At 45.4% G+C, this 13,823-nt stretch overlaps 1 protein-coding gene across 1 annotated transcript in view; it reads left to right on the top strand.

Moving 5' to 3' along the window:
* Tln2 (talin 2) overlaps positions 1 to 13,823 on the top strand; it is a gene marked incomplete in the record, with an annotated part of 349,184 nt that overhangs the window by 212,574 nt on the left and 122,787 nt on the right. Inside the window, 7 exon segments of the mRNA XM_005393813.2 lie at positions 2,857 to 2,958; positions 3,636 to 3,712; positions 6,103 to 6,283; positions 7,240 to 7,353; positions 9,561 to 9,669; positions 10,411 to 10,619; positions 11,166 to 11,264. Of these exon segments, the coding sequence (XP_005393870.1) occupies positions 2,857 to 2,958; positions 3,636 to 3,712; positions 6,103 to 6,283; positions 7,240 to 7,353; positions 9,561 to 9,669; positions 10,411 to 10,619; positions 11,166 to 11,264 (891 nt within the window).

Here is a 13,823-nt window from a genome sequence, read left to right as displayed (position 1 = left end):
TTTTTTTTTTTTTTTAGTTCTTTTAAAATTGTAGATATCAATCCTCTGCCTGAGGTATAGCTGGCAACATTTTTTTTCCTGTCCTGTAGGTTCTGTCTTCACGCTATTGGTTTTTCCTTTGCTGTGCAGAAACCTTTTAATTTGATATGATCCCATTTGTTGATTTTTTATGTTATTTCTTATGCCATTAGGATTCTGTTCAGAAAGTCTTGGCCAGTGCCTATGACTTTGAATTTTTACCTATTTTGTCTTCCGGCAGATTGTTTCTGTTGTAATATTTAGATCTTTGAACCATTTTGATTTTAGTTTAGTAAATGGTGCGAGATAAGGGTCTAGATTCAGTCTTCCGCGCACAGATAGCTAGCTTTGCCAGCACCATTTGTTAAAAAGCCTGTCTTTCCTCCAGCGAGTTTTCTCAGAGATCAAAATAGCTGAACATGTAGAGTTATTTCTATATCCTCTGCTCTGTTCCACTGATGCATGTGCCTGTTTATGTGCCTGTACCAGGCTGTTTTTACCGCTATAGCTTGGTAATGTAACTTGCTACCCAGGATTACTTTTGCTGTTCTGGGCCTCTTCTGGTTCCCTATGTACCTTAGGATTGTTTTCTCTAATTCTGTGAGGAATGTTATTGGTGTTTTTATTAGGATTGTATTAAATCTCTGTATCAGTTTAGGAAAACCATACCATTCACAATAATGTGAAGAAAAATGAAAAACTTAGGAATCAGCCTAGCCAAGCAGCTGAAAGGCCTATATAGTGAAAACTATATCTTTTTTTTTAATAACGGATTGAACTTAGGGCCTGTCTTTTTCCAGGCAGGCGCTGCGCCACTGGGCTACATCCCGGGTCCTATATCTATTTTTTTGTATCTCATTTTTTACATTTCAGACATTCTCAGCCTTCTGTTACCATTTTCTTTGTTTTTGGGAAACTAGCTCCCTTTAGGCCTTCTTCAAGGGTGAGTCTGCTGGCAGCAGGTTCTTAGTTTTCCATCATCTGAGAGGGTTTTCATTTCCTCTTCATTGGTGAAGGGTAAGTTTGTCAGACACCGTGTTTGGGACTGACACTTCTTCTGTTTTAGGACTTCGTAAATGTCACCACGATACTTTTTTCTCACCATGTTTTCGTATGCAAAATTTGTTGTTATTGAAGTTTGTATTTGCTTAGAGGTCGTGTTATCATATTTACCTGGGTTTTTTCCAGATTTTTAAAATTTATTTTTGGTTTTCAAAATTGCGTGGCTATGGGTTTCTTAGCATGTATTCTATTTTGGCGTTTTCCTAGCTTGTTGAATTTGTAGGTTTATATCTTTAACTAATTTGGGGAAGTTTTCTACCATTATATCTTCCAGGTTTTTTGGGGGTTTTTTTTGGGTCTCACATTGACCTCTCCTTTTGTTATTCTTACATTAATGTTAGATCTTTTCTTGTTTCTCCCAGGTCCCTAATGCTGCACTTTTTAATTTTCTCTTTGTTGTTCAGATTGATTAAATTCTACTGATCTATTTTTAAATTTATTGATTCTACTCTGTAATCTCTCTAATACTGTCTAGCCTCTTCTGTGAGATTTTATATTTTAGATTATTGTATTTTTTTCAGTTCTGTAATTTCCACATTTGGTTCTTTGTTGTGAGTTTGGTTTCTTTGAAACTTTATTTTTCCTCCTTCCTTTCAAGAACGCTCGTAATTGCTCGTTGAAACATTGTTATGGCTCGTATCAGTGAGCTTTCCCCTTGCTGTGACCAAATACAGGACCCAGTACCCACAGCCTAGAGGAGGAAACAGCTCATGATTTCAGTCTGTGAGTGGCTGGTCCAACACGCAGGTATCTGGGTGGAGCAAAGCCGCTCAGTTCCTGCAGGGAAGCAGAGCAGGGGAAGAGCTCAGAAGGGAGGGCTGGGGACCACGTGCAGAACCCAGGGTCACAGTGCCTCGACCCACCCAAGCAAACCCAGAAGTGTGCCTTCCTAATAATCCCCTAGACAGCTCCACAGCCAATCACGCTGACAAACTTAACCATCACGTCTGCTTTAAAAATCCTTATCACATAAGTCTGATATCATTTATTGGCATCAATTGTTTGTCTTCTGATTCCTAATCGTGGTTGTCCTGGTTCCTGACACAAACAACGATTTTTTATTTCATCCTCGACAGCTTAATGATTATGTTAGGAGACTCTTAAGCTACTTGCATCTGTTTTGGTGGACAGGTACCTTGTTCAGGATTCGTGTGTAATGTTCTGGCCGAGTTTATGGACTTCTGTTGCAAAACAGCTTCATGTGTCCAAGCCCCTGTTCTGGGTGGCTTTGTCTCTTTGATACTGTGTGAGTTTGTACCATGCTCTGTTGGTTCTTCCTGTGAAAGCAGGAGGCACTTTCCTAGGCTGCCGTCGCTGAAGGAAGCAGAAGCTTGCCCGAGTCTGTTGGTGCCAGAGAAACGCAGGTCTTTACTCTGCTGCTCCTCCCCTCCCTCTCTGTGCCTGGGGGGTCTGGGTTTCACTGCTCTGCACCTGCTGGGTTTTCCCTCTCTGGTCCTGTGGCCAGAAAATGAGGCTTTTCAGGAACTGCCTATTGGAGGTTCCACTTATCAAGCAAGCCTCTCCTGCTCCCAGTCTTGGGTGTACAGGGGATAGAAAAGAAACCTAAGAACTTACCACATTGGAAAACCTTAAGCCCAAGACCCTCAGCCATTCTACCCTTCTGGTGTCACCGTTGTTGAATGAATTCTGGGTGTTTAGAGGGAGCAGATGGGGAAATGTGTGTCATAGTGCTGAGAACTGGACCTCCGGGCTTTACAGCTGCCAGTGGACCTAATGAAGCCATATTTCCTTTGATGCTGTTTTTCTTCCTTTCAGGATTTTGGGGAGTATCAGGAAAGCTACTACTCAGTCCAGACCACCGAGGGAGAGCAAATATCCCAGCTGATTGCAGGATACATTGACATCATCCTCAAAAAGGTATTTCTTGTGGATGCAAATTGGAAGAGCCAGCCCGCTTTATTAGGAGGCCGAGTTCAGCTGATGGGGGCTACCTTGAAAACCATCCCTCATCCACTCGTTTAATCTCTGACCTGGGACAGCCCCTGAGAATCCCTGTCTCCTTCACTGCGGGGTAATGAGCAGCGGCGTTTCCCTCAGTCAGTGAACGAGCGAGCGAGGCCTTTAGCTGCTTCCTCCCCTCGTCGCCCTGCTGTTTTCCCCGCCCTCGTGGAAACGCCCATGGGGGGCCAGAAGGGTGCTTTGTAGTTTTCATGGTTTTTGTTTTGTTTTTACCAGATTTAGTGGGGCTGTGTGCCATATGGTATCCAGACAAAAATGGATTTCTTAAAGGCCTTACAGTTCAGCCCTTTCGAATAATCAGGTTGTGATAGAATGTTACCACGTGCACCTTGATATTTTTCTGCTTTGTAATCTATGTAATAATAAAGACAAAAAAGCCCTACATATCTGTATATTAAATCGTGTATTTTAATTATTTCATCAGGCTGTGTTTGTCCATCACTTATTAAATATCTAATACAAGCGACTTAGGGTAAATGCTAACATTTTTGTTCGTTTCCCCTCAAAGCTTCTTTTCAAAGGCGCTTGTGTTAATGTCTGCTAATTGTCGTTGTTGCCTCTTGCTTTACCTCCAGAAACAAAGCAAAGATAGATTTGGACTAGAAGGTGATGAGGAGTCCACCATGTTAGAGGAGTCAGTCTCCCCAAAAAAGTAAGTATCAGGAGCACTGGGGACCTGCCTTCTCCCAAGGTGGCCGCTTTCCCCCGCCCGCCCTGCTGCCTGTCACTCTGAACCCTTTGCCCGGAGGGGGTGTTAGTGGATGCTGGAGCTGAGCCTTGTTTTTCTGGGTTTCGCCCTTGGGCCGGCACTGGTGGTGTCACAGCTGTCTCGGGGGTTGGGCTGGTGAGTGCAGGAAGTCTGAGCAGGAGGTCGTGCTGACTTCCACCTTCTGAGGCACTGAGGCTTTGTGAGTCCCGTTCTGCGCTTAAATCCGCTGAATGGGGTTGCTATCATTAAGAAGCTGGGAAGTGGCTTCTCTCTGATCCTGAGCCTTCGAGGGGAAGGGACGCAGTGCGTAGCCAGTTGAAGAGTTACTGTGTGTGACGCGGTGCTTGTCCCCCGGGCTGTGAGGCGGCAGAGCGGAAGAGGCAAGAACATGGATCCCAAGCCAGCCTTCCTGGGTTCAGACCTAGGGTCTGTTCTATGGCCGTGAATTCTCTACTTGCATGAGCCCATCTGAAAAATGGGAGTGATGATAAAATGTACGCCCCTGCAGGTGTTGTTTTGATGACTGAGTTACTAACAAAGCACTTAAAACATTGCCTGGTGCATAGTATATGAGATTGTTATGATGATCATCATTATTTTATATTCAGAGCAGTCTCAAGTTACCCCCATTTATAGGTGAGGCACAGATTTATTAAAACTAATGAACACGTAATACATGATATTTGTTGGGAAATCTGCACAGACAGCCTTTTACGTTGAATAGACCTTCGTGATCACTGTTCTTGTCTCCATCCCGCTGTGTGTCTGACAGGACATCTCATTGATCCCAAATGCAGCTCTGTGTCGAAGAGATAGGCCTAGATATGATCCCAGATTTCAGGATGAGGAAGCCAAGATCATGTCGTTAGTGGAGGTACACATGTGTGGCAGAGACCAGATGCAGAGTCAGATCTTGCAATGTTCTCCATTATCCGTGGTCATGAAGTTCTAGCTTATTACAGTATTTTGCACTGGCTTAACCAGAGCAGTGATTTCTCCAACATTTCCATCCTTGCCATCACTTTCTCAAAATTTGCTTCCTAATCATACCAAATGTACTTTTCCATTTGTCCCTGTCTTACTTACTGTTCTCTCGTTGCTGACACAAAATACCCAATGCCCCAAATTAAAGAAGGAAGGGTTTATTTACCTCACAGTTTGTGGAGGTACCACTCCATAACCAACTGGCTCCAAGGCAGGGTGGCACATGGCAGAAGAGCAACAGTTCATGGTGGTGGGAGACAGCAAAAGCAGCAAGAGCAAAAAGGGAGAAGTACAAGAGAAGACTCTCTGTCCCGTGTATTGTATGCAGGCTACCTGCCCTAGGGTGGGTATAGCACTCACACCCATAGTCCCAGCACTAGACAATGAATGAATCAATCACAAACTCTAGATTCAGCCACCCAGATGACTGCATGAGGCTTTGGAGGGACATCTAGACACAAACCATACAGTCTCCATTACAACACAAGACACAGCCAGTACGGATGGGATGCATTCCAAGACCTGGCTGCCCTCTGGCAGAGCACCTTAAGTGCTTGAAGTTATTAGTGACCATTCACTGGGAATTCCTAAACTAGCTCTTCCTGACAGGGTGAGCACTGTCACCTGAAGAAGACATGCTACCCTCAGGCTTCAAAGGATCAAAGTCTTTCACACCTATCACTCTTCTAAGAAACTATCAGAAAGTAAAAAATTAAAGCAATTTTGTTAGACCCCCCTCCCTAAATAAACATCTTCCCTATTTCTAGTAAAAGTCATCTCGGAAATGTACCAAAGTGTGTCAAAGCACTAGAAACAGAGAAATACCCTCCATGGTCAGTGGACTTGACCTAGGGGAAGGGAGCTAAGAGGTGAGAAGTTCTCTTTCAGGTCATATGGGCATTTCTCCCTTCTGACTAAGGATAAATGACCTCTATCTCTGAGTCCCAGAATGGAAACTGGCTTCAGGTAGACATTAGTTGAATCAGTGTTCTTTTGCGTGATTCACCCAGTAATAAATCACTGTATCTACAACCTCCACTTGGGACATCACCATTATAGGAGTATGGGTTTGGTTTTGTCTTTGAGAAAAAACAGTCATAGAGCAGCATGAAGCTATTGATGGATAGATTGAGAGAAGCTGTGTACACTGCTGATGGGAAAGGCGACACCTGGAGGCCTTCTACGGAGCCTTTGGTACTCCAGCTTCATTCCCAAGTCCCCTTCCAGATGTCCCTCTGTACATTGATCTCCCCTGGATATATCAGTGGACATCTGTGACCTCTGCGATGTCATCTCACCATGGTCCACTTGCGTGGCTCCTTCCGGTGACTGCCCGCCCTTCCCTACAGGTCCACAATCTTGCAGCAGCAGTTCAACCGGACAGGCAAGGCGGAGCACGGCTCAGTGGCTCTACCAGCTGTGATGCGCTCAGGCTCCAGCGGGCCGGAGACCTTCAACGTGGGCAGCATGCCTTCGCCGCAGCAGCAGGTTATGGTTGGGCAGATGCATCGCGGTCACATGCCTCCGCTGGTGAGGATCCCTCTACTCATCCGTGCTCCTTCACTAGCAGGAGGGTCTGGGATGACAGTATGCAGTGTGCTAGGGACGACACTAGCGGTAGGGATAGGTGGTGTACGGGAGCTGTCCAAGTCCCACACAGACCACAGTGCATTTTATAAACTGGTAGCTTTGATCACTCCTGTGGATCAGAGGTTTCCTGTGGGGCTGGAGGGTTAAGGACCTGTCAGCATGACTTGGGCTATTGGGATAGAGCTCTGCTCCCTGCTGTAGCAGCATCAAACTCCGCTGGCCCAGGTATGGAAATAGACTGGGTTTTTAGTGATCGTGGTGTTTCACCCAAGTCAGTTGATTTCTTCTGACTATTGGTCTCTCTGATTCAGTGCCCTTCAGACCTGCCTTGGGAATCTTACTGTTGCCTAACGGCTTTTGAAAGGTCAGGAGCCTCAAAGATGAGAAAGAATTTGATTCTTAAAAAGCCTTTTGTCTATAAATTTGACTGGAATCTTTCGATCCTATTCAAGAAATGATCTAGGGCTGGTGATATAGCTCAGTGGCACAGTGCCAGCCTAGTAAGCTCGAGGCCCTGAGTTTGATTTCCAGTACCAAAAAGAAATGATCTTGTTTAACGTCCTTGTGTTTTCTATGCATGAGATCTTTTGTCCTCAGTACTGGAAGGTTAGACTTCTTTGCTTCCCCTGCAAAGACTTTTCTGAGGCTTCTGTCAGCTAATTAAGCTCTCTGTACATTTCTGATTATGATCCCTCCACTGTAATCACCTTCATTTTATGTTCTATTAATATCACACAATATCTATTTCTGGCCCCTCATTGAGACGGGAGACATTCCAGGTGCTTGTTGAGATGTAGCGTTGACTGAGCTGAGTTCGGCTTTGCTCTGTTTTGCCTGGAAGGTCATGTCAGTCCCAGGAACGTGCCTTGACCACCTGTGCTCTTCTGCCTTCGCAGACCTCCGCCCAGCAGGCTCTGATGGGGACCATCAACACAAGCATGCATGCTGTCCAGCAGGCCCAGGATGACCTGAGCGAGCTCGACTCACTGCCTCCTCTCGGCCAAGATATGGTAAACAGTGATCCATGGTTTTCATTCTCTGTCCTTTCAGAAAACAGAAAGGTTATGCGTTCTGTCTGAATGCAACTAAGTGCATCTGTATCTCCAGTTAGGTGGCGGGGAAAGTCTTGTGTTTTCCAAGATGCTGGATCTTGTCTCTGTTTATCCCAGGAGAAGGGTCAGTGCTGATGGCTGTGGCAGTACCACCAGGCTGAGAACTTGGGCCCCGGCCCCCTTCTCACAGGCTGTGTGAATCTGGGTAGCTTAACCTCTCAGAGCCTCCCCGTGGCCATCCATATGTAGAGTTGGGTGGAGACATGATGTTCTAAACATTTGCAGAGTTTTTTCCCAGTGCCTGACATGTACAAGAGCTGTCAGCATTGCCTCATATTACCAGTGGTTCTCAAGCCTTAGCACACACCAGAATCACTTTAAAAGCTTGTTAAAACACATTGCTATGCCCTCGCCCCATTTTTTATGGCTCTGTAGGTCTGACATTGGGCCTTAGAATGTGCAGTTCCAGTAATCCCCAAGAGATACTAATGCTGTTTTTCTGGGGACTGTACTTTGAAAACCTGTAAGTTACTATAGTACTACTTTTTTTTGGTACTGGGAATCAAACTCAGGACTTGCACTTGCCAGGCAGGCCCTGTGCTGCTGAGCTGTATCCCCGGCTGCTACAGCATTATTGAGCTTTATAAGGCAAGATGATCGGCCCAGAGTCCTTCCTATAGCTGCTATTGTATAAAACCAGCTAACTCCTCACCCCTCAGATTATGGCCCCTGGGCCAGCGGTATTGACAACACCCAGGAACTTGTGATTGGTGCCAGACTGTAGGCCTCTCCTCCTACTGAGTCAGAATCTCAAGCCCAGCTGCCCTGTGTGCCCTTTGACACTGCCCGAGCACTGGCTGGGACTCTGGACCTCACCCTGGCTTTGACACCAGAATCACCAGCAGAAGCTTAGGCATCCTAAGGCCCCAGCTCAGCCCATGTTAATGGTGTCACAGTTGATGTCCAGATTGTCCCCAAATGCCGGCCCCTGTTGTGCACAGAGCTTGCTGGTGCCCTCATGTTCCCCCTCCTAAGCACCTGAAAGCATTAAGCATTTTGCTCTGGGGAACTTCAGAGTGAACATGGATAGGAGATTCCCATACCCAGACCGTGATGAGACAGATCTTTAAAATACTCAGATGTAACATTTCTGCTTTACCAACTTCCAAAGAACTAGAAATGCAGCCAGATGTGACTAGCGCTAGATACATCCTAAACCTAGATTGATGGTTTTGGGCTGTTCTGGAAAGCAGATCTTACCAATACGTTCACTGTAAGTGGTTGTTTACTAGACAAATCCTGAAATGCCAGAAAAGAGAGATTTTTACTACTTTTTGCTTGCTTTTCCTTAATAGATTGAAATATATTTTTATCAGTGCCTATTTTTAAAAATACTTGGTTTCAATGTGATATTTTCATACATGCATATGGATCATATCCAATCCCTGCTCCTCTTCCCTTCCTCTTGTCTAATAATAGAGATTTTACTGTTTATAGGTTCAAACAAAACGTAAGAGCTGGAAAGGTTTTTAGAAGCCATTGAATTGCTATCGTAGGGAAAAAGGTAAAGCCCAGGATCTGGGTGTAATTTGCAATGTTCCCATCACCTTCAGCGGTAGGGCTAGATCTAGAACAAAGGTCTTGGGCCATCCCAGAACGACCAGGAAAGGTGTCACATCTGCACGATGGTGGTGTTTGTCTCCCTGGTTCATGTAAAGAGGAGGTGCTTCTCCCACAAATGGAGAATCCTTGTGAGCTAATACACCTGAATATAGATCTTGCTCCCTAAAAAGCAGGGTGAAAATTGCCAATAGCAGTTATTGTTCATGTGCGGGATTATTATTAGACAGTGACATTGATATTTCTTCTCTTTTTCATTAAATGTACCTAGATAGAGCCAAATAGAATTTTCCCCAAAACCTTAAAAGTTAAAAACAGTTAGTAACTAGCATAAGACACAGGAAGAAGCTACATCCCAATCTGTAAGTATCTGAACAAGTAAGAGGGCTGTTAAGGGTGTGGTTTACAGTGACCCAGGGGCCATGTGTTGCCACCCCAGTAAGGACAGTCTAGCCAAAGTGCTGTTCTCTTTCTGTGGCACAACCTGTCTGGTCTGCTGGGTCATTCTGTGCCCTGATTGTGTCGTGCTGTGTCTGGCTTTACAGGCGTCTAGGGTGTGGGTTCAGAACAAAGTGGATGAATCCAAACACGAAATCCATTCTCAAGTTGATGCTATTACAGCTGGAACGGCTTCAGTCGTCAACCTCACGGCTGGTAAGTCCCTGAGTGATTTGTGGTATACTGCGGTTTTGTGTGGAGAAGAAAGTTATTCTTTTATTGAAACAACAGATTTTCATAGGAGAAGAGAGTCTATTTTTAGGCCCATGGCGTAGTTCAGGCATTTTCTTACCGTGATTCAGGAGAAATGTAAGGAACAGCTTCCTTTTTGTAGATACCGTGCACCATCCTTCACAGGCATTTATTTAGCTCTCCTTATTATTAACCCTGCTGGATGTGCTGCTTCACAGTCTGCTGAGGCCAGCCTCTCCCCGCTGGGAGCTGATAGCCCGAACACGGTATTGAACATAGGAATCCGTCGTCACGCTTTCACCTGTCTTGCCCAGCGTTAGTCTCCTCTGCCATGCAGTGACGCCCAGGAAGGGCCCTGGCTTCACTCCACAGTGTACCCAGGTTTCAGGAGCAGTGTTGCGGCCTGAGCTGCTAATAGGGACCTAAAAGAAAAAGGCTGTGACGTGCTAAGGCTGAATCTTAAAGGCGCCTGTGCTCCAAATCTCAGAGTGAGAGTCCTCCGGGGAGAGGGCCTTACTGGCGTCAGCCTAGAGACAGATGTGGGCCACGTCCGTGTGCCCCTGCGGAGCTGTGTACGTGACCCTTGCAGCATGGTGGGGGATGAGCTCCCACCAGTGTGTCTTGGGTCCTGACCCCTCACTTCCTGCCTGCCTGGGCTCTCCTGGTCCTTCACCATCTCCCTCCACACCGATGCCTCTGTCCCAGGTGACCCCGCGGACACTGACTACACGGCCGTGGGTTGTGCGATCACCACGATTTCCTCCAACCTGACGGAGATGTCCAAGGGCGTGAAGCTCTTGGCGGCTCTCATGGACGATGAGGTGGGCAGCGGTGAGGACTTGCTCCGAGCTGCGAGGACGCTTGCTGGGGCGGTGTCTGACTTGTTAAAAGCTGTGCAGCCCACTTCTGGAGAGGTGAGTTCTCCGGTTCAAATGGGGCAGCTGCATCCCCTGGGCACACCGGGGCTGCAGCCTCCTGCACTGTCCCTTGCACCCTTACGGGGCTTGCTTGCCCACAGTAACCCTGAGAATTATTAAAATAAGTGCAGATATTCTTGTTCAACCTTCAGGATCAGAGCTCTTAGTATAAAGTCTCCCCACTAAAGTATTTGATTGGCTGCAACCCCAGCACCTTAACACCTATGACTAGTATACATTTAAAAAGAATACGAGTTTATGCCCTAATTTTCAGAAAGCATGTACCATAAAGCTCCTTAATAACTGTCTGAGGCTCACCTAGTGGATTTTCAGTCCTTCCACCTATTGCCGGTTTATGAGACTCGAGCTGTTTCCTTGCACAGATTTTACCAGGACGTTTTGTCTTCTATCTTCCAAACAGTCTAAGATTCCAGTTTATGATTAAGAGGATCCAGTCCCGTGTGGTTCCCGTGTGTACTGCTGGGTCTCGTGTCGCGGTGGAGAAAATGCACTTTCTATGTGACGTGTGTTCTCTGTTCACAGCCTCGACAGACCGTCCTGACTGCCGCTGGGAGCATTGGCCAAGCCAGTGGGGATCTTCTGAGACAGATTGGAGAGATTGAGACTGATGAGCGATTCCAAGTAAGATGTCTGCAGCCTCACAGTCTGGAAGGGAATCTAAGAGGCGGCACAGACCTGAGCAGGGGAGAGCAATGGAAAATAAAGCAAATCTTCCTTGAACTGTTGGGGATAAGATTCTGGGGCATTATTTAAAAATTCTGTAATGGAAAAAGTCATTTATATATCATTATTCTAAACCATTTATTTAGCTTTTCTAATTGTCAGCTTTCTAGGCATTCTGTACACACACAACTCACACCTTTATCCATAGAGCTATTTGTGTATCTCTCACTCTCCACATAGGAGACCACAGGACCCTGGCATGTCCTGTAGTGCAATCAGGTGTTCAGTGCACTAACATTCTTATGACTAGGGTGGGTCTCCATGATGACTTCCTGGAAGCCTTTCTGCACCTGGCTGGCCAGGAATAACGTTGGTTATAGTTAGAGTTAATTGCAAACTGCATGAATATATCCTACTAAGCCCAAGCTGATTGTGTCGCTGTCCAGATTTCCCTTCCAGATCCTTAAACCATCCTTGCCTTGGTCTTACCTTTGTGTTTGTGCAGGTAGTCCTCTGTAGTCCTTTGATGCCTCCGTAGCGATATTATAGATTTAGCTGCTGGCCCACTAGGCTTCATTCCCTTGAAATAGCCAGTTTTCTTTCCTCAAAAATATTACTAGTTAAGGATGGTGGAGGAGAAAGTCATCCTTCTTCTTCAAAGCATCTCGTGCACCCTTTTAATTTTTAAAGCTTTGTCTTTTTCTCCTTTGACAGATTGTTTTGGAATGCAAAGCAATTGGAATTGCATTGGAATGCAAGCCCTTATTTCCTGTTGGGCTAGGGAGGCAGGTTTAGGTTCAGTGATGCTTTCATTTGTGTGAGATTCTGAGGTAAGGACCAGTGCAGGACAGAGGTGCTCAGCCTCCTCCAGTTAAGCGTAGCCGGGTGGCTACTGACAGTGGATTTCTTACTCTTTTCCTGAGTCTTGACATCCTATCTCAGAACTTTTCTTGGGTTCTCTGTGTACTGCACGTTCCCAGAGTTAACAAAGATTTATTTTACCCAGACTACATAATAGTGGTCTTGTTGGAAAGTTTGACAAAGGCCTTATTTGAGACTATAGCTGTAGTATCGCGTTCTTTCTCTAACTGTATTTTTTGGGATGAAATTAATAGAAGGAACAGGAATTAAAAAAAAAAAAAACAAAAAAAACACAATTCTAACAGAGCCATAGAATAATCATGCTTCTACATGACCAAACCCTATTCCCATTGTGAAAGAATGAATTTATATCAAGTGAAGAAATACTATGGCCTGGCTTTGGGAAGTTGTGTTTTAAAACCTTCTTAGTAATTTGTGACATTTAAGGTGTTTTCCACTGAGCTTGGAGACAGGTATCTGAGAACTGTAACTTCGCAGGCCAAGTCCCTAACAGCTGTGTGGCAAACAGGTACCAGCCAGCATCCATACGCTTCTTCACAACCACAGCCTTGACTTTACTTTTTCCCTGTATATCCAGGGCCCAGCACAGACCTATGAAAGATTGGACAGCATGGTTCCTTTAAGACCGCTTGGATCTTGTCCATTTTAGAATCAGCTTTCTTGGTCAGTTTCTAGTTTCAGATTTGCCTGGATTGCGTATCGTCTCTGCTCTCTGTATAATCACACAAGATGAACACTCTTTCCCATATATCTTCTCATAAAATATCTTGCTGTAAAGACTCTGTGGGTGCCCTTTGGATTTAGAATCAAAAGTGCTTTTTATTATCTGATGAATTAATAAAGACTTCTGACCGCATTTCCTCTGGGGGAAGAGCCTTGACATGTTTGCTCAAAATAACAATGGCTCATATGTTTGGGAAGGCATTTCTAAATCAAATAAACTGCTTTCAGTATTAAAAGCAGAGATGTAAATTAAATGTAACAGTGCTTATTCTTCAGGTCAGACAGATGGGGGACGCATCTGGTAGGCCAATTCCAAGGGTACTTCATCCGGCAGGCAGAATGCCTTTTGGTTGATTTGAGTCATAAACTGAACCTTAAAGGCTCAAGCCCCTTTCTTCTGGAGTCAGACCGTCTTGTAACTCATTTATTTATGTAGGTTCTCTTTCCCCTTTCCACAATAATTTAGTCCCTGTCCAGAAAGCCGCAGATGCTGAGAATAACTTACGTTCTGAGCCTTCCTTGGCTCCCGGGCTGTGGGTATCAGTGCCAGTTGTCTCTGCGTGTCCAACGTTGCCCTCTGCAGGCAGAGATGTGGCTGATTTCCTCGTGATAGCTTGGATCCTTGTGCACATCAGAAATCCAAGAGATAAATTTTCAAGTTCCAGTGGGGCCTGATGACTTGGAGGCCCCGAGCTATAACCTGCCTGCAGCACATAGTATATGTGGCATCTTGACATATTTCCAGCTTCTTCTGATGCACCGCGTCAATCACATGTTCAGGAAATGTGATCAAGACGCAGTGTTGGAGAGTATGAATGTGAATCCATGGTGAAAATAAAACTCCTTTCCTCAAAGTGGCCTGTTAAAGATTTAAATTTGGGGGGCTGGGGATTTAGCTCAGCGGCAAAAGCG

The sequence above is a fragment of the Chinchilla lanigera genome, unplaced genomic scaffold, assembly GCF_000276665.1.
Source record: "Chinchilla lanigera isolate Chin_1 unplaced genomic scaffold, ChiLan1.0 scaffold00049, whole genome shotgun sequence".
Classification (NCBI taxonomy): Eukaryota; Metazoa; Chordata; class Mammalia; order Rodentia; family Chinchillidae; genus Chinchilla; species Chinchilla lanigera.
This window is presented reverse-complemented; position numbering and strand designations above follow the sequence as displayed.